The following is a 27511-nucleotide window of genomic DNA, read 5'->3' as shown; positions in this document are numbered from 1 at the left end:
GGTGAAAAGGCGAGCTGCTGCGATACTGATATCTTCATTTCGGCTATGACCGCAGGGGAAGAAAATGTTGAGCTTTTCACTTCTAAAGCAGCGGTGATGAACTCCAGTCCTCAAGAGCTACCAACACGTCAGGTTTTCAGGATATCCCTTCTTCAGCACAGGTGGCTTAGATTGAGCTACCTGTGCTGAAGCAGGGATATCCTGAAAACCTGACCTGTTGGTAGCCCTTGAGGACTGGAGTTGGCCGCCCCTGATCTCAAGCGTTGCACAAAGGACGGACGCAGCAGAAGGTATAAACACTTACTCGATGCTTTCGGGCGTCCCGGTCAGTACACACGGCCTCTCTGGCATCCCGCCGCTATCTACAAGACAAGACCATTTTACCGGAATTAAAACTCATCTGTATCACTGGGCGTCACAACCCGTACACCAGGAACACTGAAACAGGGCAGTGTGCGCACAATCGCACAATACGAGGGATACATATGTTACAATCTAACCATATATCCATTTATACCAGAAACAGATAACATAGCGTGAAAAGGAGCGCTGTGAGCAATGGCTTGTGGACTACTCCAGTAGAACGGGTGTTAATCTCTCCTCTGAACAACCAATTCCTCTGTGCTTTGTCTTTTTACCCACCCGAAAAATGTATTATATCCCGTCATTAAAACCCCAACATCTTATGGCAACAATGTTTCCACCAGGAAAATATTTCCTATGGCATCTATGCCTTTGATGTGCTAACCTTCAGCGACAAGAGGTCGCCTCCCGCCCTGTGTCACAGCTTTAAATAAACGACAGATGTAAATATAAACATGAACGCTCGCACGGGCCAGTTTTCAAATCGTTGGCACTTTGTCTTGAAGTGGGGAGTTTAAAAATGGACTCCGTGCACCGTGTGGCACTAGCAAAAAGCTACGTACGGGAAGGCAGAGCGCGGGGAGAAGCCCGGATAAACACTTTGCTCAAGAGGAAATGGTATCCAGTAGGGTCTGAGGCTTTACAGCAGGTGGGAAAATGGGAGTCGATGGACCCAGTGGTCCTGACCGGCCGACACATTCTATGTATGGTCGCTGGGTATGTTGTAGCGACTCGTGCAGACGTTTTTACCTGGAGCTATCTGAATCTTGCAACCGGACTCTGTTTGGATCCGTGATATCTGCTCTCCACCCCTTCCGATTACTGAAACGAGAAGGAGCCCACCCGTGCAGTTAGCTCTTTGCGTCTGCAAATGTTCTATACATCACTGAAACCATCGCTGCAGTGCAGATTAAGGTTGCATCTATAGGAACCGCTATGTCCAGAATTGTTCTGTAGCTCAAAATAGCCATCACATGAAGCTAGAATTACTCACGTCTTTGTCGAATGCCATTTTAAAAACTGGTAACTAAAAGTAATCTTGCCCATTGCATGGCCTCAAACAGAAACCCAGCGCTTTCCACTATCACATGCTCACAACACAAGGTTTAGCAGACAAGGGGACAACTTACTGAATCCCACCATCTTGTCAGGCACTTTAAATTCTTCAGTCATCACGGCCCTAGGGGAAAAAAAAAAAAAGGGAGTTCCAGTGTGCACAGACCAGGAAGAACTTGCACGCCAAAACCCAAATACCATGGACGCTAGGATGGGGGACAGTGACCAGGGAGATATTTTGTGACATGAGTCACAATGTGATATGTAAAGATGTCAGAGTAAGGAGACGACCACCAAATAATTGTCCTCTTAGGGGGCACTTGATGGTAGGCAGGGAGAGGCAGGGAGAGGCAGTGCCGATGCGCGCTCCGCCAAAGTGGGATTTTAGCTTATTGGTAACCAAGGGGGTGATTATATATTAACCAAACTGCTCGTCAGCACTGCATGGAGTGGCATTCCTAGCGGTGGATAAACATGCAGTTTTGTGACAATTGAGAAAATGACATTTCTGTACAATTTGAGACGTTTGTCTACACCCCAGCAAAATGGACAGCTGCCCACATTTTCCCGTTAATTTACCAGATATATGCAGCCATGACCTGGCATATTTTGATCATCCTAACCTAAATTTTTACGCTCGAGAAATTTCCCAGCAAAAAAAAAAAAAGAAATGGCTAATTTCGCCAGAATTCACATAAGGCACAAGCTTTTCCCCACATCCCTACCAAGTCAGAGCCGTAGAACAGGTATTTCCTAATCTACCATGCCTGACAATTACATCATCTCATATCTCGTGAGGGATTAACATCCCCTATTCATTAAACTGTAAGTGTGTGTTAAAGACAGAACCATTACATCATCGAAAGTATGACCTCCCTGGAGCTCATCTGGGATACAAGTGAAACCCCCGTCTATAAATAAAATGTTATTGACCGGGCCCCATGTTCACAAGTCTCATCAGCTTGCACCTCGCTGCTCGCCTTCTCAAACAAAAACCTTAAGAGCTCAGCAACAAGAAAAATGACACAAAATCCCCCTTTCACCGTGTCTCACACTGCCTCTAGAGTACAGATGGCGGATCAATAAACAATTAGATCTTGGATCAATAAATAATAAAACGTAGCCCACTGCTTACCTTTGATGTACCAGGGCCCCTAACTGGTTACCAACTGTGGAAGAGAAGGAAGAAAAAAAGAAAAAAAAGCAAAAGTATTATTTCGGATAAGCCAACTTCATCCTGCTGGAATAATACATTCTCCATTAAAGTGCGAAAGAAAAGGAGGAGGTGGGGGTTTGGGGACAAGCGCGGCCATTTAGACTCAGTGGCTGAAATGAATGCGTTATGGGATATGGCACTGGGGGGGGGGGGGGGAGAGAAGAGACACTGATAAACATTCTATAAACTGCATGGACCAGCTGGGCAAAAGCTGCGACATTGATCGCATGCTCTCATGCGGGGGAGATAGGGGGGAGACCATACGCCTAAGCCCCCCTCCCTGCAACCTGTGCTACTTGGGAATATAAAAACCACGAGGAAAAAAAAATCATTAATGCCTCCCTCTCGACTGGCCACCAAATTAAACATGATGTAAAGATTAAGCAGATTGGTGTACACATTAACACAGGCCAACGGCGGCATTCAAGACATATGTCTGCTTTCATAACGCAGATCAATACAGCCAAATAACACTCCTGCATTTTGCTCTCCATATAAAGAGAGTCAAACATGTCCGCTGGGAGTTAGTTTGGTCGGAGGATTCCTGGTCATGTAGGGCTGGTGACCCTTCCCTATTTATAGTGTGGCGTGCTTGCCATAGGATTTGAAGCTTTGACACGGATGTATGTTTGATTGCAAAAGCCGACAGGTGTCACAGTGCAGAGCTAATGGTCACTTTCGGTTGGAGGGCTATTCGTATACAAGGTGTACACACAAGCAAGCCTCGCCGCTTCGGGTCAGCAAGCAGACTTGCCAAGCAACGCAAGCGGTTCTGTTCGTACTACGCCCGTTCCCTTCGGTGGCAGACGGTAAAATTAAACCGCGTGCAGAGCTCAGTCAACTTGGCCTTAACGTGCTGTACCATATAGCAACGAAATCGGTCAATCAAAAATGGTACCTACATGTATTGAATACCGAGGGTAGCCAACTCCAGTCCTCAAGGGCCACTAACAGGTCAGGTGTTCAGGATATCCTTGCTCCAGCACAAGTGGCTTAATTAGTCCCAACTACAGCACAGGTAGCTCAGCCCTGTGCTGAAGCAGGGATATTCATAAAAGCTGGCCTGGTCGTGGCCCTTGAGGACCGAGTTTGAGACCCCTGATTTGGACCCTGTCAGTTTTTAGAGAAGTTTACTTCAAGCCCAGGCAATATTTTGGGGACGCAGCTCCTGCCTCAGACCATGCCACCACCACGGGCTGTGTCCCCCGAAACATTATCCCCGTCTGCTTGAGCATGAATGACACTTCAGAAAATCTTTGCAACTATACCTGTGTGCCTTCATCTTGTTTGTTGCTGTAATACACACGCACACGCGGGCTTAATCTGCACTGGGATAAACTTTGACCAAGAAATACATAGGCAATCGGAGTGCCTCTATACCTGCATATTGCTAATGTCAAACTTTGAAACTACAGAATGTGCACCATGACCAGTTTCGCACACTGCGGAACAGAATGCAAAAATGTCACAAGGTAAAAAAAAATATATGCTGAGAAGTGAGAAGCAGCATGAAACTAACCCCCCCCCCCCTGAATTAGATCTAGGATCGGACAATGGAAAACGTGTCTAGTTGAACCCATCGGTCCCCTCCCTTCCAGACCACCACAGAGCATGCAAGAGAAAGGCAAATGGAAGTGCAAGGAGGGAAGCGGAGGAGAGCGCCTTACGGGAAGTACAAGAGGGGAGCGAGGATTTCCTTTCTTCCCAACTACAAGAGCAGGTTACGGAGGTACAACACGCAGTTTAAACCGCAGACAGATACCGGCACGGGACGAGGTGGGAATTGGTGAGGCATGCGGAACACTACACTGGGGGAGAAAAAGCTAGGTAAAAGGGAAATCTATAGGGGGCGAGGGAGAAATGTATACAATTGGCTGTTTGGGTAAATATGGGGTGAGCTTGTCAATTAGGACAAACATCTCATAACAATTCTGGCATTTAAAACCATTTCTGGACTTTATACACTGTACAGTGGATGGATTTTGTCAAGATTTGTTACCCTCACAAGCTTGTCATGACTGGTTTGCAGCCTTGTGCAGGCTTCAGCCAGCCGTCACGCACCCAAAAAGCAAGCCTGCCGTCTTTAAGTAACCCTGCTGCATCTCCTTAACCTAGGGGGTTCTCAAAACAGGTCAGGTTTTAAGGATATTCCTGCTTCAGCAGGGGTGGCTCAGTCAAAGATGCAAGGATATCCTAAAAATCCTAAAAACCTGACCTGTTGAGGGTCTTGAAGGCTGGAGTGGAGAACCCCTGCCTTAACCCAAGTTGGGCTGCACATGCTCCCCCCGGGGAAACCTGCGCGATGCCTTCACCAGATCCATTTTAAAATGCATTTTGCAAGTCAAGAGGCGATTCAGCTTAATGGGCCTATACTGGCCAAGCAAACACTAGAAATCCCTGTAGCTGGAACACTGCGTGGTGCGTTAGAAACGGAAACGGCTTCGGGAAACACACGTGAGGTCTGCAGATTTATCAGTTACCGCTACATGACAGCCGAGAAAGAAACGCAGTGTAATGTGGCTGCACTGGCACTTCCTATTGGCTGGAGACAGCAGCTTAAACATTCAGGAGGTACAAAGATAAATAGATCCGCACCAAAAGGCCACGAGAGGCCCAGAGTAGTGTTAATTCCTGGGCTGTGTGCACTAGCTTTACCTTGTTCCTTTAACCCTTGTGATGCTGGAAGACAAATGTACAACCAAAAGGCAGGGCAGCCCATTGCACACATTTAAAAAAGGAACAAGCCAAGCAATATCCTGTGTGTGTTTTTTTAAATACATTAGTTCTGTAGTATTGGATAATACTTACACAAAAAAAAAAAAGCAATATAAAGCTATAGCAACCATTTACAAAGTCACATCCCCTTCCTCTTCTGAAACAAGCTTTGGCACACCCCTTTTTGAGTCATGTCCTCTCTCTAGCAGTGCACCAATTGTATCTAGTGCCTGCCTGGTCACATGATCTTCCCCACAGAACTTTGCATCTTGGGTCCTCTTCTGCTGATAGCCATTTAGTGAACCCCCGAGCCGAATCTTCGCCGATCGATCACAGGAGAACAGATCGGCAACTTGGCTAATTACTTATGGTGTTGATTGTATCGATGTGCATATTAAAGGGAAACAAAAAAACAGCACTTTGGAGTCCTGCTTTAATGCCATTTTTAATGAGTTGCACAGTATTAACAGTGCAACAGTATTACAAAAATTAAAAAGCAGCCATATTGGAGCCAAGAGAAATTAAATATTTTTGTCTACTAGATTCTTGTACTTTTATTAATTTAAATAAAGATCTTAAGATTAATGGTAATTCATATTTCTTCTGATAAATGCCTTCTTGTATATTATATTACAGTAAGTATTGAGAGTTACAACTGAGGTGGTGAACACACACTAACAGTTAGCATTTCTGTTGTGAGATTTTAACACTGTTACATGGCTGTGTAAATAATCAATTCCATAAAAATATTATGATCAAAGGACAGGACAGACAGAACCCTTTATGTGCAGATGATTCTGGGCTTTTTTAGGAACTAAATATGGCTGCTATTCAAGCCTCACTCCTATGGGCCAATAGGAAGCCCCAAAGTCCGAGCAAGACACTGCGGCTTCCTACTGCATGAGCACGGCAGCCATCTTTGATTTTACTTCCATTTCACCTGCACGTAAAAAAATAAATATCTCTGCGAGCGGGTGTCCCCGGAGGTAGGAATAAGACGGTTGAACTCCTGGAGATAACCCCCCCAGACTTAAATGAGGTGATTGCCTCTTTAAATACATAAACAGCAATCAAATCATTTAAGAGGAGCTGGTTAAAAGGTTTTGTACTTAAGGAGCCACTGGGGTTTCTGATATTCATGTACATGGGAACACTGCGTTAGGCGCTTATCTGCAGGGTGGCGACGCGCAACCCTGATGTGCCCTAAACCAATGCAGGAAGAACAACAAGTAACAACTGCGCGTTTGCCGACTGTATGCACAGCCAAGCTAGTGTCCGGACCAAGAAACAGGCATGGAGTGGAAATACAGGGCTCGCCTCTGAAGCTGCTGGGAGGTGTGCCGGGTGGGTGGAGGTGTGCCGGGTGGATGGAGGAAGGAGGAGTTTTTGACAACCAGCTGCTTGTTAGCTCACCAGGCCAATACAATAAGGGCCCACACCTCTCTTATGGAAACAAAGCTACAGCAACCAGGTAACTGTAATCACAGACTCAATGGCTTATGTTAGATAGATACTTCTAAGGTATTTTCGGCAGTTTTAAATCTTTGTGCAAATCCAAAGATCTGCTCCTAGTCTCAGCACTGATGGCCAAAGAGCCCCCCTCCCCAGCATGGACTGCTGCTAGGTAACCTCCCAGACGCCACAAGGTCTCAGGCCCATTTCCCCCCCCACCCCCCATGCAAAGGCAATTAATATCCCCCAAAAATGTGACGTTCCGTGCGCACACGGCCTTCCATCGGGTATGTGGGCCTGCAATTTTTGGGGATGTTTGCCCCATTCCTGGTCAGTAAAGGCCCTTATTTATCACAATGCAAACGTCCTGCTTTTATCTTCTAGGATGCTCTCCGTCAGACCGCGGTGCAGGTTATGGGGAATAATGCAATGCATTAATTAATTGACTATTTATAAAATGTGTTACCAGGAAGTAATACATTGAGAGTTACCTCTCGTTTTCAAGCATGTCCTGGACTTTGCATGGGGAGGTAAGAGGGGGTCGTGTTGTAGATGTGCGGTCCCCTCCTGCTGTTGACTACTTAGACTTGGAAGTTTGGTTACGTTTCTTGGGGGCGTGCACCTTATGAAAGAATGGTAGTACTGTACGTATTGTTGCTCTCTCTTACGATACCTGGATTCATTTCCCAACGACTGATGAAGACCATACCCCACGTCATGTGCCAAAACCCCAGCTAAGGGCGCACAAACATTGTACGACTAGCCCTAACCCAGCCTGCTATCGCCTGCTCTCCCAGCACCAGTCAGCGTAAGAACAGAACCAACATGTGCATGAAGTAAAGTAAAGCAGTCATCAAGCCCGCTTTAAAACGTCCGAGTCAGATCTGCTCAAGTCGCTGGGTCACCCCCCGTCGTAATAAACAGGAATGCAAAGTCAATTCGTAAAAAATCAAGGGGATTGATTCACGTAGCATCTTCCCGGAGCAGAGACTGGGTGTGGGAGGACAAAGGTACGGGGGGGCAGGGGATTAATACAAGGGTATACCATTTACCATAGTACAGGGTGATGATCCAATGATAGAGCAAAGGGGAACCCGATTACACCAGAGAGTAAGATTTTCATAGAACTGTACGATAGTGTTGTATTCAGAGTTGCTTTTTATGCTGAAGTGTCAAACAGGTCAAGATATTCAAACCCGTAATCTTCTTTTAGTCATTCAATCTTGAAGTTGCGACAATTTGTACAGAATCTGGCATCACGCATTTGAAGCGCCGATGTGTCACTTACATACAAAGCTGGCGAGGAGTAAAAAGCAAACGGCTAAAGTACTTGGCTGCTTAGTAACTATTTCTAGAACTATATCAGTCCATGACAAGAGAGTTCATCTTATTTCTCTATAATAAAATGCTGTGCATTGTAACTGGCTCACACAAGTATTCTGCACTTACTAATCATTACTCGGGGCAACATGGAAGTGTGACCTGCTCCAGTGAATAACCATCGCAGGTGCAGATAGATAGTAAGCATTGGTGGATTGTAAAGGAGCAAGTCTAGCCATTTGTTCATTTTCTTTTTTCAATACAGGATTGGATCCGGGGGGGGGGGGCGGGCTTAGGAACTGAACCCCATTCATTTAAGGTTCAGGGCCCCCCCAGGGTCCAGAGAAACTTACCTCTGAATGGAGTTCTGTAACTGCTGCAGTTTAAAGCTCCCACGTCACATGGGCCAATAGGAAGCCACACCGGATGACGTCACGGCTTCCTATTGGTCCGCAGAGCCCGGGAGCTTTGCAAAGCGACCATAATGTGAACACTGGAGAGGCTACGGCACCCACGCCGGAGGTAAGTACCTCCGGAAGCAGGGGGTCCCCGAGGCTGAAATTAATGGGGTTCTGCTCCGGAGACCCAGTGCTTCCATTCAGTATTGGATTGCTTCTTTAAACAAAGTTGAAAGCATCCAGAGGGTAGAGGAGCGTGTGCTGTGTTCTTAGATATTAGGACGTGTTTTTCTGGACCCAATATGAACAGAATACATTCATTTTCTGAAGCATGAGGTTTCCAGGTTGCACAAAATATCATGCTCAGATGCCAATTGGGGATACATGGCTTAATTAGAGGCCATAATGCTCCATTGCAGGGTTCCTCACACTTTCACACAACGTCACTGTTCCTTATGACTCAGCGGTGTGCAAACTGGGGGGCAAAAGATTATTCAAGGGGGGCACAGGCGGTGGCAGAGGCCCTGCGCTCCCCCCCCCCCCCCCCAAGGCATTTAAATGAATGCCGGGGGATCGCGTGAGGCCTCTGCAACTTCACTTACCTTCGGCGGCGCGTCGCCATGGCAACGCGGCGTCAGTGGTCATGCGCCGTTACGTTGGCATGGCAACGTGATGTCACGTGACCCCGCAATGTCATTTGACGCCGGGAGCCAAAGAGAAGGTAAGAGAGGGGGGGGGGGCGTGAGTAGAAAAGATTGCGCACCGCTGCCTTATGTGGACGACCATTGTATTGACTCAGCCCTGTATAGCAAGATTTTAAAAAACTGGGGCAAGTTATAAAAATAAACCATTTTAACCAGTTAACTCCATTGTAAGTTGTGTCTTCACCATATTGGATAGCAATATATTGCAGGCCCCTGGACATGATGGGGTTAACAATTTTTATGGTTCTCTATAAGTACTAAAGAGCATGAAAATGTTATTCAACTTTACACCCTAGTTGTAAAGGAGGGTGTACTCTACAGGCTAAACAAACCCCATGCAAATGTATATATGAATTTAATCAGTAAAAACAGCTTTTTCTGGCAGTGATTAATAAAAAGACAATGTAATGGGGAATCCCAGGCAGTATAGGGGTTACTGAGCCCGTGTGGGGACTGCGCACTTAGTAAGGCCCCAAACTGCACTTTAGCGTGGGTGGTATAGCTGTCACTTACAGCAGGAGCTTCCAAAGTCGCTCCCCACAATTCTTTGCATCCACAGCAGCAGGACATTATGGGGCATGACTTTGGAAGCCCCCGCAGTGATTGAGCGGGTACCCAATGCTGTCTGCACACAATGAGGGGCAGTTTGGGGCCTTATTAAGTATGTTCCCCCATGAGCTCAGGACACCATACTGCCTGGGATCTGTCACATGGTTCTGTTAGCAATAATGGGATGAGTTGACAACAACATTTATTAATTGGGGGTTAGCAGCACAAATATTTTCTAGAAGGGGGTGCACCGTGTAAAAATAAAAGGTTGAAAACCACCAATTTATGCCATTTAGACAACAAGGCGCATGAGGAAGGCAAAGGGGTGGGAAAGATCCTGTGTAAGACATACCACCTTACCTCCGTCATCAAGGGATCTTTTTTGGACTCCATAACCGTATACCGATGGGTCCACTAGAGATCCGGAATTATTCAAGTGAGAGATCCCGTCAATTTTAGCAGCTATCTGTAAAAGAGAAAGCATGAAAGGTTAACTGGCTCCCCATAAATACCAGATTGCAAAGGTCAAGGTGGAAAAAGCTCACGATTAAGGTGCGTGAATTAATCGGACGCCTTGGAAGGACAGCTTACACAATGCCGATTAGAGCGTAGTAACAGGAGGGAGAGGGAGGAGCGGGTAGGATGCCTTTTATTGGACCAACAAGTAGTTTATCTGTTACAAGCTTTCAAACTTCAGGGTCCTCCAGCGGTTAGAGTGTAAGCTCTTTGGGACAGGGACTCCTTTCTCCCAATGGTGGCGCACGTGCGACGACAAAACAAAGTAATGTTGTCAATTGAGCGCGCGCTAGACCCATCCAAGCGCGCACATTTTAAACATCTCAGAAATTGATTTTTCCGGGCAACGGCCACGCCTCCGTGTCACCTCCCGCTCATGGTTACGCGGTCGTGAGCATGCGCTATAAACGAGGCCTTACATACATTATCCCAATTGTACCATTATATTTCCTGTACTGTATACTAAAAGTTGTAAAGCACTGCGTACCTGGAGAACACTATAAAAATACACCTACATACACTCGTGTATAAACACTCCCCCAGCTTCAAACAAATGCAGCCAGGTTTAAAATTAGCTCACACATTGTGGACCAGACCCCGATCACCATCCTAACCATAGAAGGCTAAACTCCAATGCTGGCTGTTTCACCGTTATGCAACACAAAAAATATGTCTCCAGGTAGGAATCAATTGAATGCAGTAACAATCTGGCAGCAGGCATGGTTTAGATCTTTGGGCCCTTGCCTGCTTTTATGGTTTCCGAGGATCAGCTGGTAATTTCATGGCACTGGCTGGGCACGATTCTGAATACTGAGAGCAAGTGGTGGACGTAGACCGATAGTAGAGAAGGAGAAAAACTGGAAGAGCACTACTGTAGGTATCAAAAAAGTAGACAGGAGGGTGCGTATCCCATAAAAACATTATTTATTGGTCATGGAAAAACAGGAAAATGGAGAACCCTACCAACGTTTCACAGAGCGCTTTCACATGGTCTGACGTAGACCGATAGGCCTGATGAAGCAATCCATTTGGGAACCACTGCCTTGCCTAATACTTGTAGGGTGTACACAGGCAGGGTACAGCAAACTACTCACAGGAAGAGAAAAGTCAATGTGACATCAGGGGATTTTAGCTCGACTAGTCCGCTCTCCCAGTTAATCTCTGTGTGTGACCTTGAGGTGTGATACTGCCAACTGTCTCAGATCAGGATCATCATAATAGAAAGGTACAGCATTTAGAGAATGGCAAACGGCTCTATAAAATCGATCACAAGCCTTGCAGGATAAACTGCTCATCAATATAGGCTATTCTCTGTAAAATAGATTATATAGTAACTTCCTACCTTAAAAACAAATAAATTAAACAATTACTGTAAGCAAGCAGATCCATGCATGTGGCGCACAGAAAAATTGTTAAGGAGTTAAATGATGTCAGTGGCTATAAAAAAATAATATATTTCTTTATATGTAACATTTGAAAGTTTTCAGGGGAAATGTTTGCAATTTCAAACTGGTGAACTATTAGGTTCCCTGTTCAGCTGCATTTTATCCTTAACCGTTTGTACCTTCCCTGGACGGTTCTTTGAAAGGATGGCATAAGCATGTTACATTATCATGGGCCAAGATAAAATACAGTATAAGCACCCTCCACAGGCTGATGTAAAGGAAAACAATATCATTTGCTATAACTATGTGTGTCAAAAAGAAGACATCCAATATATACCCATTAAACCTGGTGACGCCATTAGCTCACTTTAATCCTATATGGGACACTGACCATGTTTGATATAAACCTCTAATAGTCTCATCGGAGAAAGGAAGAAGCATGGGAAAAGTCTCCACATGTAACATTTCGATTCCCTTTTTACCTCTTTATATTTATTTTTTTAAGTGATGACGAACGGCTATGCATTGTATTAATGTATGCAAGTCTGAACTGGCCGACAAACAAACGGCAAGAGGTATGGCGATGTGCATGCCGCTCTGCAGCTACATGTAAACCCGTTTCCAGTACTGGTAATAAACCTGAAAAAGGCTCCAGTCGGGAGCTGGAGTTGATTTGACTGGCAAGCACATGTTCATTGCTGCTGAACACCAAATCTATCAGATCAAGCCCCAAAAAGAATTTCACCTAGAACCCCAATGTTGCCACTGTGTGTTGGATATAAGGCAGGGCTGGACAACTCAAAAGTCCTCAAGGGTCACCAACAGAACAGGAGCCCCCCGTGCTGAAGTGGGGACTGCTAGAGCCCCCCCCGTGCTGAAGCGGGGACTGCTAGAGCCCCCCCCCCCGTGCTGAAGCGGGGACTGCTAGAGCCCCCCCCCCCCGTGCTGAAGCGGGGACTGCTAGAGCCCCCCCGTGCTGAAGCGGGGACTGCTAGAGCCCCCCCGTGCTGAAGCGGGGACTGCTAGAGCCCCCCTGTGCTGAAGCGGGGACTGCTAGAGCCCCCCCGTGCTGAAGCGGGGACTGCTAGAGCCCCCCCCGTGCTGAAGCGGGGACTGATAGAGCCCCCCGTGCTGAAGCGGGGACTGCTAGAGCCCCCCGTGCTGAAGCAGGGACTGCTAGAGCCACCTGTGCTGAAGCAGGGACAGCTAGAGCCCCCTGTACTGAAGCAGGGATACATTAAAAACCTGACCTATTGGTGGCCCTTGGGGACTGGCGTTGCCCACCCCCGATAAGGATTCGATGGGTTATGACAGAGGAAAATACTTTTTTAACTGAATGTTATTAACTCAGGGATTCATTGCAGGTTCCTCGTTTAGCTGTAGATTTTATTTGGGAAAAGAACAAGTCAAGAAGTGAGTTCCTTTCCTGCTGGATGGCTGTCCCCACAGAATACTGAAGAGAACGGTGTTAAATGAGATTACAAACATCTGTGACATTCAAGGCCACTAAAAAGAAAGAACAAACCAAACCAGATAACATATCAGTTTGTGCTCAGAAGAGAGCTGCAAAATGCTGAATCGCTCTCTTAAGTGGTAGACTCTACTTTCTCTGCCAGAGGGCCCAACAATGCACTGCATCGAAAGGGTTAAGATGCAGCCCTTCCCCGATGTGAGAGTTTATGTAATTGAACAAGGGAGAGGATAGCCACTGGCAGGCTTTGAAGTCACAAGTATACATGGAAATTAAAGTGTTAGACTTCAGTCACCTCTTGAGATGTACATAACTGTACTCACATCTGACGAGCAGAACTGCTGGCCTGGTAGCTCAAGCATAAGAAGGCAGAAGACTTTTCAGATTTGTCACTTGGAATCCTGATGCAAAATGTGTCGTGTGGAATACGGGAAAAAGGGAATTATCCCAAAACTTGTCAGGGCTTTTATAGCGGTCTGGACGTAGCATACACAACTAATGGTCTTCAAGCGGTCTGTGAATAACACAGTTTGCTCCATCTGAAAACATTTTTTAAAAGGCTTTGCTATTATCTTGCAAATGCCTCGTCTAATTAAAGCAGTATCCCCCCCCCCCCCTCCCTTACTTATTAACCCCTGTCCTTTTTTTCTACATACACACAGGATGAGGATCAGGGGGTTCACCGGGGTTGAACCAAGTTAGTTCCAGCTTCGGGGACACTATTTCCTGAGAATTAGCAGTGTAGTTACCGGTGTCTTCAGGGGAAGTAAAATGGCTATAGAACTCTCCCACGGCACGCAGGAAGCTGTAACGGGATCTGTTATGACTGTTAGTGCCCAGAGCTGAAACTAACGGGTTAGATCGGAAAGATCCCAGTTTTCAACGGGTAAAAAAAAAAAAAAAGACCAATAGCTGCAGTATATTGTATGAGGTGTGACTGATGGCTTCATTTTAAAGCACTATCAGAGGAATAGTGGTATGATGAGAGGACAAGCGGGTGAGAGGGGAGAAGTCACTCACTTACAAAATTAGATTATACGGTCTACGGGACAGTAAATCATCACGCCTGCAATAGTCTATGTAAAGTGCTGCATACACCGTCGGCACTATACATATATACAGAGAATAAATCTAAGGATTGGGGCTACTGAGATGTCACTTTTGCATACCCCCATAAGACATAGGGCAGTTAGAGATGGTCAAGGCCTGGGAGAAGAGGCGGGCAGGCCTGAGGGAAAGGGACCGGGCTAGGAGGCAGGCAGGCCTGAGGGAAAGGGACCGGGCTAGGAGGCAGGCCTGAGGGAAAGGGACCGGGCTAGGAGGCGGGAAGGTCTGAGGGAAAGGGACCGGGCTAGGAGGCGGACCGGGCTAGGAGGCGGGCAGGCCTGAAGCAAAGGGACCGGGCTAGGAGGCGGGCAGGCCTGAGGGAAAGGGACCGGGCTAAGAGGCGGGCAGGCCTGAGGGAAAGGGACCGGGCTAGGAGGCGGGCCAGCCTGAGGGAAAGGGACCGGGCTAGGAGGCGGGCCGGCCTGAGGGAAAGGGACCCCTGAGGGAAAGGGACCGGGCAGGCCTGAGGGAAAGGGACCGGGCTAGGAGGCGGGCAGGCCTGAGGGAAAGGGACCGGGCTAGGAGGCGGGCAGGCCTGAGGGAAAGGGACCGGGCTAGGAGGCGGGCAGACCTGAGGGAAAGGGACCGGGCTAGGAGGCGGGCAGACCTGAGGGAAAGGGACCGGGCTAGGAGGCGGGCAGACCTGAGGGAAAGGGACGGGCAGGCCTGAGGGAAAGGGACCGGGCTAGGAGGCGGGCAGGCCTGAGGGAAAGGGACCGGGCTAGGAGGCGGGCAGGCCTGAGGGAAAGGGACCGTGCTAGGAGGCGGGCAGGCCTGAAGGAAAGGGACCAGGATAGAGGAGTGCAGGCCTAAGAGAAGGGACCAGGATAGAGGAGTGCAGGCCTGAGGGAAAGGGACCAGGATAGAGGAGTGCAGGCCTAAGAGAAGGGACCAGGATAGAGGAGCGCAGGCCTAAGGGAAAGGGACAGGGATAGAGGAGCGCAGGCCTAAGGGAAGGGACCAGGCCTGGGGGCAAGTATAGAAGGGTCAAGGCCTGGGAGTATAGGCGGGAGGGGGAAGAGTATAGGCGGGAGGGGGAAGAGTATAGGCCAACCGGAAAGAGGCGCCCTGCTGGTGTGAGTGGAGGAGGGTTGGGCCTTTGCGCAGAGTGAGGCCTCAGGACACGGTTACTGGGACAGCCGAAGCCTCCCCCCCTCTCTTCCCCGCGGGTCACGGTGCCTCCCTCCGCCCCCTCCGAGGCCTCCTCCCTCTCCCAGGCCTGGCCGCGGCCTACACTCCCGGCCTCACCTGCCGGACCCTGTGCAGCGCGTCGGCGAATCCCTCGTTCTTCATCCCCACGGGGACCGCGCCCTGCGCCAGCTCCGCCATAACACACACCGCCAGCCACCGCCGAGAGGGAGGAGGAGGAGGCCCGCCGCCGCACCGTCCTCCCTCACTCCGCTCGGAGACCCAGAAACGGAAACTTGGGAGACCGCGTCAACTGCTTCCGCCGGAAATGGTCATAGTAAAAAAAGGGGAGACGTCGTGCCCTCGCGCCGGGCCTGCAGAATGCGGCCGGGGATAGGGCGGTTGCAAGATGACGTCAGAGAAAAACGAGAGCGAGGCTCCAGAGACAGCGGAAGAGGCTGATACGTGTGTGTGGGAGCGAGCATGTGAGTTTGAGAAGCCCATGCACGGGGGGGAAGTTACATATGGACAGGGGGCTGATTACCGGTCCGTGAGCTCTCCGCTTTGTAGCACCCACATTGCAGGACTTTATTGGGATTATTCATTGTTGATCAACATTTAGCAAGTTGTAAGAATCATTTAATGAACATTATTCCAATCAGGTGCACTTAACACCAGTAGCAGTGAACCATTAATATTTCAACCTTGCCACGTGTCCTAGTCTGGTATGGTCCGTGCTGATTTATTTTTCTGTGCTGAACTGCAGTTTACTCTTTCGATATGGTTTTTTTGTTTGTTTTTTTTTCTTGACCACAAAGCAGTTTGGACCTTAGGATGTTTAACTAATTAATAAAATCAGAAACGCAAAGTTTTTTTCAATTTTTTTTTTACATTTTGCAGAGAATTCAAGGTGGCAACTCTCAAAAGCTGTATTCCAATCTACAAATATGTTTGTTGGTGCAAATTCTTGCATAGAAAAAGAGGGGTGGGGGTGTTGCTCTCACAATTTGACTCAACAATTAAAAGGCATGATAATAAGATAATGGGGCTGGGCTCATAGAATGAGGCAGGTGATAATAGCATTTGGAATCCTACATTATAAACCCCATTGATACCAGAGTACCAAATCAGGACATTGTTTAGGAGGTCTAGATGCACAAAATGGTGCTAAACTTTAACTCGCCTTTACTCCAATTTATATGACTGGGAGTAAAGTTATGCTAAAACTTTGCACCCTTTTGTGGGCCTGAGTGCTCGATCCACAGAGCGCGAGAGACTTTACTCTTCATGTACTTTGACTCTACTTAACCTCTTACTGTTTATTGGCGTGGGCCTAGAGCTGGGCTTTTCAACTAGTTCTCCTAAAGGTAGGGTGACCAGATTTGAAAAGATAGAAACCAGGGCACTTAAAAAAAAAAAAATTTGGAAAACAAGTGACATCACTTAAAAAGAATTATACTGGTAATTCTCTAATAGCTTCCCTATTTTATGCGGTATTGATTTATTTCAATTTCATAACACAAACTCTCAAACGGAGCATGGTTTGGGATATATTAATCAATTGTTTACCAATATATTTAAAATGTTTAGTCTCGTTCAGTGGGTATACAATTAGGAACAAATTCACACACACAGCATTAGGTAGGCAGTCGCCAATCAGGGTTGGGTAGCAGGTAGTTAAGAACAGGAAGATGCTGAGGAATTACCAGACGGAAGTTGAAAAGAAGCAAAGAGCGGTGTTCTTTAAGGGGACCACGATACAGAAACTTGGTGGCTTGTCCCCCCTTCCCCTTGATGACGTTTTGTGTGCTTTTGTCATGAGGTGTGGCTAAGACATTTACTTAAGAGATTTCAGGTGTCAAAATGAATGATTGTCTGCTATGTCTTCAATAACATTTTAATTTGAGGGGGAAAAAATGTTTAGTCTTTAATGGGGTTGATTTACATAAAAACACGCTGTGTCTATTTTTACGGTTTTAAGAGTTCTATGTGAATGCAAACGGAAAAGCTAAAAACCTGGGACATTTGAACCATTTTGAGAACATTGTTGGGACACAGAGACATTTCATTAAAATCTGAGACTTCTGGTCACCCTACTTAAAGGGCCAGGTGAGAAAACATTTAGGAGTAAAAGTTCCACTAGCTTACTATAATACAGTTAATGTATACATTTAAAAATGATTACATTGCAACATGTATAACACCTGTACCATACATATTTACATGAACTTAACTTACAAGTGAGTTTCAGTGTGAAACATTGCACTTGGCTGCATTAGCAACTAGTAATTATCAGGAGCAACGAGTCCGAGGGTTACGTCAGGACAGTTGGAGAAAGTACCAAAAGAAGCAGATCCAAAAAAGAAATGGTTTGGAGAATGATTTATGATGTGGAATGGGGGTTATCTGATCATCAGAATCACGCTACTCTTTCCTAAATCTGTCTCGGTGTCTCCCCTGCTGAAATCCCTCTCCTGGCTTCGTATCAAATCCTGGATCACACACTAAATTCTCCTCCTCACTTTTAAAGCTTTACACTCTTCTGCTCCTCCTTACATCTCAGCCCTAATTTCTCGCTAAACAAAATCCGGACTCTTGCGTTCTGCTCAAGGATGTCTTCTCTACCCCCTTTTGTATCTAAAGCCCTCTCCCACCTTAAACCTTTTGTCACTGGCTGCCCCGCACCTCTGGAATGCCCTTCCAATCAATACCCGACTAGCACCCTCTCTACCCACCTTAAAACACACCTGCTTAACGAAGTATATGAGTAGCTCCATGGCTGATACTTTACAACTCATACATTAACATTTGCCTCTTGCAGATGCACTTACCAGAACACCTTCTTACTGTGTCTGTACGTTCTTCCTACCTACCAATTAGAGTGTAAGCTCTTTGGAGCAGGGGCTCCTTTTCCTAAGTGTCTCTTTATGTCAGAAGCACTTCTTCCCATTATGTGTCATTTCTATTATTTATTATCTATATGATTGTCACATATATTACTGCTCTGACGTGCTATGTACGTTAATGGCGCCAGATAAATACTGTAAAGACATACATCCCTGCTGTTGTAGTGAACAAATTCCACATTACCATTGTTTTTGAGTGTGCAGTTATACAGTACAGTATGCATATATCAGTTTACATATGTGGCTGCCAGTCCATCTTCTTAAAATTATTTGAATAATATAAAAGTATCACAAAGAATCTCTGCAGAAGCTGCCATTGTTCTTTCACAATATGAGATCGTGTTGCATTAGGAGGGCCCCGTCCCCGTTGATACCTTCGATGTCAAGTGTAGACTCAAAAGACTAACTTCGAGATGAGTTGGATTAAAACCTGAACGTACAATACGTTCGCCGAGGGTCATCATAGTGTTGGGTTCAGCCACACCGCTGGTACCCATAGGGGTGGGGGGTGGATGTTGGGAGGATGCTAGGTAGGCTTCCTTAGACGGGAGTTTTCCGAGAGTTTCTGAATATCTGAAAGCTGGGGGAGAGTCTGATGGTGCGTGGTGGGGAACTCCAGAGAGAGGGGGCAGCACGGGAGACGTCTGGTAGGAGGGAGTGAGAGGAGGTAATAAGGCGGATGTTGTGGGCAGAACATAGGGGGCGTTTAGGGGTATATTTGGAGATGAGGGCTGAGATGTAAGGGGGGGCAGCGTTGTCAAGAGCTTTGTAAGTCACAGCTAGGGTTTTAAATGTAGTGGATGTGGGAAGCCAGTGTAGGGATTTGCGTAGTGGAGCAGTGAGCGAGGAAGAGGAGCATGACAGCATGTTATGATTTTTATCGGGGTATAAGACTGCATGAGCTAAAAAATCATCGAGACTGACTCCAAATCAGTGAGACGCACAGAGCTGTGGTTCTATTCGCAAGCCCAGGATCCAGTTTACAGAAGGTCCGACCCCCGCCTCCTCCGTGAATCAGCCTTTTGAGTTTGATCTTGGCAGAGTGTCATGGCATCCTTCCATGCATCATCGTTAGTGACGCTCTGCCAGCTTCCCTTCTACCAGGAATGTAATCGCCGGCGTATTAAGAGTTTACTAATCACAGCGCTAATTTCTCCCAGTCCCCGTGGCATGAATGATCGGCTGAGTTATAGCTGACAGACGTGTAAAGCTGCCTTGCGTGAGACTCCGGTGCGTGAAGCTGCAGCTGCACAGAGAGTGAGAGATACCTGTAGCAGAGCGCTAAATTCAAATGAGATCGTAATCAAAGGGGCAGTCCCCCGAGCAGACAAAAAAATGAATCCACTCACCAAGGCTTCTCTAAGTAGGGTTGCCAGGTGGCTTCTCCAAAAATAATGGTGAAAGGTGCATCAGGTCACTATGTCCAAGGAGGAAAATACCGGACACATACATGTCCAGTATTACAGTACTACTCTCATTTCTTACTGGATAGAGTATCCAAATACAGGACAGTCCGGTTCAATACCGGACACCTGGCAACCCTATCTCTAAGCAGGTTTACCATAGTATGACAATGACATTCATCGTAGTTGGCCAAGTACCACAATCAGTGAGATTTGGACCCACAAAATGGTGTTTTAATGAAAAATGCTCATTTTTCTCAATGAAAAGCCGGTGTGTGTTCAATATGCCGCGAAGCAGTTTGCCAGGGCGGAGGAAGAGGTAAGCTCCTTTCATATAATAAGGACTACAGTCTTCCCCAGAGGAGGGAAGTGGCTTCAAAGCCTTTTGAAAATGGGCCCAAATCTGAAATACTCTCATATATGAGATTTCCAGGGTGTCACTGTGCCACAAATGAGCTAAAGAATCGTGCTATATGGGCTTTACGCTAATTGAATAGAGGGGAAGCCATTGGAATGAATGTATGTATGTATGTCTTTATTTATATAGCGCCATTAATGTACATAGCGCTTCACAGCAGTAATAGTTACAATCATATAAATAATAAGATATAAATAACACAAAGGGAAGAAGTGCTCGGACATAAAAGTAACATTTAGGAAAGGGAGTCCCTGCTCCGAAGAGCTTACAATCTAATTGGTTGGTAGGAAGAACGTACAGAGACAGTAGGAGGGCGTTCTGGCAAGTGCGTCTGCAGGGGGCCAAGCTTTATGTGTGAGGTGTTAATTTTCAGCCACGGAGCTACTCATATGCTTCCTTAAGCAGGTGTGTTTTAAGGTGGGTCTTCAAGGTGGATAGAGAAGGTGCTAGTCGGATATTGAGGGGAAGGGCATTCCAGAGGTGTGGGGCAGTCAGTGAGAAGGGTTTAAGAGTTTGACTAATGTGTGAGTTCCCTGCAGCTCTCCGCAGTAAGGAGCGGTCATTTTGCCGGGAGGGAAATTCTTGTCCTCAGTTGTTTATGTTTTTTATTTTAAAGACAAAGATGTAGAAATCCTTAATTGATTAGTAATTGGTTTGTAAATGGAGCTAGTTAGTCACGGGCAGTTCACTCAGTCTGGGCAGGATTTATCTGCCCACCTCTGTTACAGGTCATCTGCTGACTTGACCCTTCGCTCCCTTTCCTCTGCTTCTGCACCTGGGACAGTGAGCACATTTTGCAGTGCCGGATGGTCCGCTCTGACTCATGAGTCTCACTCACTGAAAGAGGCAGTTTCACTCATCAACAATGTTCTAGTTTTGATCAGTTTCTGCATAATATAAAAGCTGGAGGCGGATTATGGACACTGAGCCAGTTTGGAGTCCCAAATAAAACCTTAATTCCTGGAGAGTTAGAGGGGCATATATACCCCACAGATCTACATCTCTCAGCAGCCACCCAGTACCTGCAGGTGCAAAGTAATACAGAGGGGGTGCAAGCGCCTCACCCCTACCACATGCAGCACTTATCATCTGAGATCAGACTCCAAAAGACTGTTCATGGTCCCAAGGCTCAACAAAGTATCCGGCCGCTCCTCCTTCTCTTACCGTGCACCCCAAAACTGGAACAACCTACCGGAGACTCTCACATCCACCACCAGTTTAAGTTCTTTCAAAACCAAGGCTGTCTCACATTTTAATCTGGTCTGTAACTGTTACATAAGCCTATAATATACATCTTCTCTAACTGTGCACGCAATGTATTGTATATAATGTATACCCTGTTCATTTATGTAACTGTATTTGTAACCATGTATTATTTGTCATATTAACTCTGTGTCCAGGACATACATGAAAACGAGAGGTAACTCTCAATGTATTACTTCCTGGTAAAACATTTTATAAATAAATAAATAAATGAAAGGGCCTGTAATTTGCAGTGTATATACATGCTTATCAAGGTAATCATTGGTGTAATTACATATATACATTGTGAATCCGTAACCTTGGGGGCATTGAAATGCCAGACTTCATACAGTCCACCTTTGATGACCTGAGGAAACGAAAGTCCACTGTAGAGAAAGATGGAGTCGAGAGAAGGGTGTCCCCCGGGAGAGCGATGTGCTAGGGTCATAGAGAAGAGATCCCGATGATTCAGTTATCTTATTTATTTATTTATAAAAATATTTTACCAGGAAGTAATACATTGAGAGTTACCTCTCGTTTTCAAGTATGTCCTGGGCACAGAGTAAAACAGATAATACATGGTTACAAGTACAGTTACATAAATGAACAAGGTATACATTATATACAGACATTGCGTGCACAGTTAAAGAAAATATATATTATGAGCGTATGAAACAGTTACAGACCAGATTAAAGTGTGAGACAGCCTTAGATTTGAAAGAACTTAAGCTGGTGGTGGATATGAGAGTCTCTGGTAGGTTGTTCCAGTTTTGGGGTGCACGGAAGGAGAAGGAGGAACGTCCGGATACTTTGTTGAGCCTTGGGACCATGAATAGTCTTTTGGAGTCTGATCTCAGGTGATAGGTGCTACATGTGGTAGGGGTGAGGAGCTTGTTCAGGTAGCTGGGTAGCTTGCCCAGAAAGTATTTGAGGGTGAGACAGGAAAGGTGAACTTTGCGCCTAGACTCTAGTGATGACCAATCTAGTTCTTTGAGCATTTCGCAGTGATGTGTGTTGTAGTTGCATTGTAGAACAAAACGACAAATTGAATTGTAGAGGGTGTCAAGTTTGCTAAGGTGGGTTTGAGGAGCCGAGCCATATACTATGTCTCCATAGTCAATAATTGGCATTAGCATCTGCTGTGCGATACGCCGTCTGACCAGGAGACTTAGGGAGGATTTGTTCCTGTAAAGTACCCCTAGTTTGGCATAGGTCTTGGTTGTCAGGGTATCAATGTGCATCCCGAATGTTAAGTGGGAGTCAAACCATAAGCCCAGGTATTTAAAACTAGTGACAGGTGTTAGGGTGGTGTTAGCGTTGGTTCTAATCAGGAGCTCAGTCACTGGAAGCTTTACAAATTTAGTCTTGGTCCCAAATACCATTGTTACAGTCTTGTCAGTGTTTAAAAACAGTTTGTTTTGGGAAATCCAGTTTTCGAGTCTCAAAAAGTCAGACTGAAGTATGTGTTGAAGGTCAGAGAGGCTATGGCTGTGTGCATATAGGATTGTGTCATCTGCATACATGTGTATTGAGGCTTCCTTACAAGCTGTGGGAAGATCATTAATGAACACTGAGAAGAGTAGGGGCCCCAGAACAGAGCCTTGCGGGACACCACAGGTGATATCCAGGGGGTTAGAGTTAGAGCCTGAGATGGACACATGTTGGGATCTTCCTGATAGGTAGGACTGAAACCAGTTTAAAGCATGTTTCCCTATTCCAGAGCTCTGGAGTTTGTTAAGCAGGATAACATGATCAACTGTGTCAAAAGCCTTTGCAAAATCTAGGAATACTGCACCAGTGAGTTGTCCCCGTTCCATTCCACACTGGATTTCATTGCAAACTTTTAGCAGGGTAGTTACGGTGGAGTGTTTGGGACGAAACCCAGACTGGAATTGGCTAGGGAAATTTGTCTTGGTGTAGAAATCGCTTAATTGGGAGTGGACACATTTTTCCATAACTTTGGATAGAATTGGGAGAAGTGAGATTGGCCTGTAGTTTGAGACAGTGTTTTTGTCCCCACTTTTGAAGATTGGGACAACTCTGGCAGTTTTCCAGGTCTTAGGGATATGGCCTGCAGACAGGATAGAGTTGACTATGGACGCAATTGGTTTGGAAATGGCTGGGGCACCAAGTCGTAGGAACCTAGATTGTAGTAAGTCGGGTCCACATTGGCTGCTTAGTTTTAGTTTGAGGAGCGCTTGTGTAATCTCCTCTTCAGATACTGGGCTAAATTGAAAATTGTGGGCAGTGTTGGGAGGGGGTGGGACTGTAGGGATACTCCCAGGATGAGATTCATGTTTGTGGTTTGGGCTGCGTTTCGCTAATAAGTTAGTGGCACACCCCACAAAGTAATCATTGAATGCATTTGCAATGTCAGTGGGGGTTGTCAGAGTAATATCCCCCTTAGTGATATTACTTGGTTGTTGATGGTTAGGAGGCTGGAATATATTGTTGATAACCTTCCAGAGGTTAGCTGGGTTTGATGTATTTTGGTGGAGATTGTCAGAGTAATATTGTGCTTTTGCATGGCTTGTTTGCCTTGTGCACATGTTCCGCATGCATCTGTAGTGATTGAGATCCTTGGTAGTGCCAGTTACTTTGTAGCTTTTCCACAAGGCATCCCTGAACTGGTAGAGTGCTATAAGGTCAGTTGTAACCCATGGAGGGTGGGCCCCCCATACCCTTATTTTGCGTAGTGGAGCATGGGTATCGCAGAGTTTTAAGAACTCGGATTGGAAATAGTCCAGCGCAGAATCGGGGTCGGGAATTAAATCGAATCTGTGCCATGGGCAGTTGGTAAGGTCATCCAGAAACTGTTGTGGGTTAAAGTTTTTAAATGTTCTAGTGAGGAGAACTTTAGGGCTTGATTGGGGCGGTTTAATTTTCCTTACACAGTACACTATTGCATGGTCACTGAAAATGTCAGGAAGGATGCCAGAGGATTGGATTCTGCTGGGGTTTGAGGAGAGAATCCAGTCTAGCAAGGAATGGTTATTCGATTTCAGGTTTATCCGTGTGGGTTGGGAAATGAGTTGTGATAGGTTAAGTGACTTGAGTTGTATCTGGATTTTGTGGTTTTTAGGGTCAAGCCAATTGAAGTTGAAATCCCCTAGAACTAGCAGCTCACTCTTCTCATTCAGAGAGGATATGGAGCCAAGAAATTGGGTGATATCAGTCAGGGATTGTAGAGGGGCTTTAGGGGGGCGGTAGATGCCAGCGAGTAAGATGGGCTTAGAAAAGGGGAGGCAGATTTTGCCAACTAGAGTTTCAAAAGAGGGTGGGCTTGGTGGGCAATTTAACAGTGTAAATTGTAAGGTGTCTGCAATATAAAATAACACCCCTCCTCCTCTCTTTGACCTATCTCTCCTAAAAATGGAGTATCCCTGAATGGCGATATTTGCATCAGGGGTTTTAGGGGATAGCCATGTTTCTGTAAGAACGATGGCTTTGGGTTTATGCATAAGGCACCATGCCCTTAGTTCATCCAGTTTGGGCAGCAGGCTCCGGATGTTTATATGGGCGACAGATAGCCCTTTTTGGAATTTAAAGGTGGAATTCACAGGGGCATGGGACAGAGCTGAAATGGGAGGACCTGGGTTAGGTTCAATATCACCTGCTAAAGAGAGTAATAGTATGAGTAGAAATTTGGTTAGTTGTTTGCAAGTTGTAAATTTGTGATGTTTTCCATTAGAGTGAGCAGTGGTTGGTGTGCTGGTTTTTAGAGTTCTCCACCAACATTCAGTAGATAGTGCAAGGCTTTTGAGTAGTCCAGGGTGTATGGTGATGTTGGGTGTGGGCCAGGATGGAGGAGTTTGTAGTGGGTAGAGGGAGTAACATCTCCATGAGGCCAGGAGAAAGAAAAAAGTTAAAATAAATAGCAGGTTCATGATGCCAGAGGTAGGCAGTGCTGCAAGGAGCTGTTGTGAGCAGAGTGAGTGTGAGCAGACTAACAGCAGGTGTGTGCCTGTTCCTTGTCAAAGGTTTAGCTGTATTGCAATGCTAGAGTCAGTTCAGGGTTTCAGTGTATTGTGCAGTCAGTTTTGGGAGAGACTGCAGTAAATAAGTTGTAAAGGGGTGGGGGATTGAAATATGCAGGTTAGCAGGCATGGGATCATAGTGTGATCTGAATAGCTTACCGTTTGTTGTCTTGAGTAAAAGAGTGTGCAGTAGATCCAGTCCCCAGTCACCTATAGTCAAACTGTAGTCTAACTGTATTTATCACTTAAAAACCTCACTTTAAATGCCTCACTGCCTATCTATTACTAGACTTAAAGCAGAGGAAGCTCAGGGGGGGGGAGGGGGAGGGGGTGTTAGCAGGGCAGGGATTCACCATGTGCAGGACCAGGCTGGGCACTTGAGGAACACTGGGCAGAGCCAGGAGGTGCCAGTGTTGGTTGTGCATGTTCATCTGCCTGAGTCCTGGTTCCAGCTGACTCTTTCATCGACTCCTCGGAATCTTCCAAGTGACAACATTCTAACGTTGCCTGGGTTACCCCGGCTTTATCAGCGTAGTATATATATATATATATTATAGTATTATATTTATCAGCGTAGTGACCGCACAGCCGGGCCACCTTTTTGGACCATGACAGCATTGGTACTGGAATAGGAGTGGTCAGCAGAGCTGTACTGGAATAGGAGTGGTCAGCAGAGCTGTACTGGAATAGCAGAAGGTGTTGCACCGAGTTGCATTTGCAGAGCAATACATTAGCAAACAATAACAAATAATAAAAAAAAAACAACAGTATTCTATATAGTGCCAAGTATTCTATATAGTGCCAAGTATTCTATATAGTGCCAAGCTGCTGTTTGTGGGATTTATTATTTTTTTTAAATCAAAAACATGCCGAACGGCAGCTTCGCTCTATATAGAATTTACCCCGAAGTCGGTTAATATAATATTTGTCATCACTAGTTTTAATCTGAAAGCAAACTAACGAAGTTGTATAATGCATTCCATTTCAAAACATTGATTTATTTTATTGCATAGAATTAAAATTAAAAAAAACTTAGCCCACAAATAATAGCGTAGTATTTATTTATTCTTATAGAGCGCTGAACATGTACACAGGGAAACACACGGTGGCTGTGGAAGGTGATGGATGGTCCATACAAGGGTGAGTGCAAGTGCTGTAATTGAGTAAGGGAGTGGGGTCTCTGACCTGAAGAGCTTACAATCTAAGCTAGGAGTGGCCAACTCCAGTCCTCAAGGGCCACCAACAGGTCAGGTTTTAAGGGGCGCCCCTGCTGCAGCCTAGGTGGTTCAATTATTGGCTCGGTCATTGACTGAGCCACCTGTGCTGAAGCAGGGATATCCTTAAAACCTGACCTGTTGGTGGCTGGCCCTTGGGGACTAGAGTTGGCCGCCCCTGCCCTGAGCCGTGTAGTGAAGAACAGATGTAATAGGAACCTGTGCAAACGGTATCACTGCAGGTGTAAGAGGGTGTCAATAAAAGGAGATTGATTAAGTTAATAGAGAGTAGCATAGACATAGCAGGAGGTTATCTAACACGGGTAATACGTGCCTGTTTATTAACCCCTTCTGAGCCAGAGCAATCCCTCTGGTACTGACACGGTTAAAGTGCCAGAAGCGTATACTCGGCGGAGGTGGGAGAGAGAGAACGGGGAAAAAATTAAATTATAATATGCGGAATGGAAATACCCCAAAGACAGGATAATTCGCCGGAGGAAATGACCGCCCGTAAACACTCCAAGAAACACATTTCCGATGTAAATCTTTCTTTTGAAATAATAATAATAAACATTTTTTTTAAAAGCTCCCCCTCCCTCCCCCTCTCTCCCGGGGTAATGAATAAAAACAAACCAACCCCAGAAATGAGTTGTGAGGGGTGGGGGTCTGGGTGCGGGTGTAATGGGGGGTGGGGGGTCTGGGTGCGGGTGTAATGGGGGGTGGGGGTCTGGGTGCGGGTGTAATGGGGGGTGGGGGTCTGGGTGCGGGTGTAATGGAGGGTGGGGGGTCTGGGTGCGGGTGTAATGGGGGGTGGGGGTCTGGGTGCGGGTGTAATGGGGGGGTGGGGGTCTGGGTGCGGGGTGTAATGGGGGGGTGGGGGTCTGGGTGCGGGTGTAATGGGGGGTGGGGGTCTGGGTGCGGGTGTAATGGGGGGGTGGGGGTCTGGGTGCGGGTGTAATGGGGGGTGGGGG

The 27511-nt window shown here is 46.3% G+C and overlaps 1 protein-coding gene across 2 annotated transcripts in view; it reads right to left on the bottom strand.

Moving 5' to 3' along the window:
* Nucleotides 1–15720, bottom strand: part of FUBP3 (far upstream element binding protein 3) — a 43930-nt gene extending 28210 nt beyond the window's left edge. For both annotated transcript variants that reach the window (XM_075578693.1, XM_075578694.1), the window contains exons 1-6: nucleotides 15501–15720; nucleotides 10134–10239; nucleotides 2555–2588; nucleotides 1494–1543; nucleotides 1114–1185; nucleotides 305–362 (exon numbers count right to left, since the gene is read on the bottom strand). In XM_075578693.1, coding sequence (XP_075434808.1) covers nucleotides 305–362; nucleotides 1114–1185; nucleotides 1494–1543; nucleotides 2555–2588; nucleotides 10134–10239; nucleotides 15501–15581 — 401 coding nt within the window. In that variant the 5' untranslated portion in view covers nucleotides 15582–15720. The remainder of the gene's footprint in view (nucleotides 1–304; nucleotides 363–1113; nucleotides 1186–1493; nucleotides 1544–2554; nucleotides 2589–10133; nucleotides 10240–15500) is intronic.
* Nucleotides 15721–27511: the final 11791 nt, after the last annotated feature.

Source organism: Ascaphus truei, chromosome 21 (assembly GCF_040206685.1).
Source record: "Ascaphus truei isolate aAscTru1 chromosome 21, aAscTru1.hap1, whole genome shotgun sequence".
Taxonomy (NCBI): domain Eukaryota; kingdom Metazoa; phylum Chordata; class Amphibia; order Anura; family Ascaphidae; genus Ascaphus; species Ascaphus truei.
This window is presented reverse-complemented; position numbering and strand designations above follow the sequence as displayed.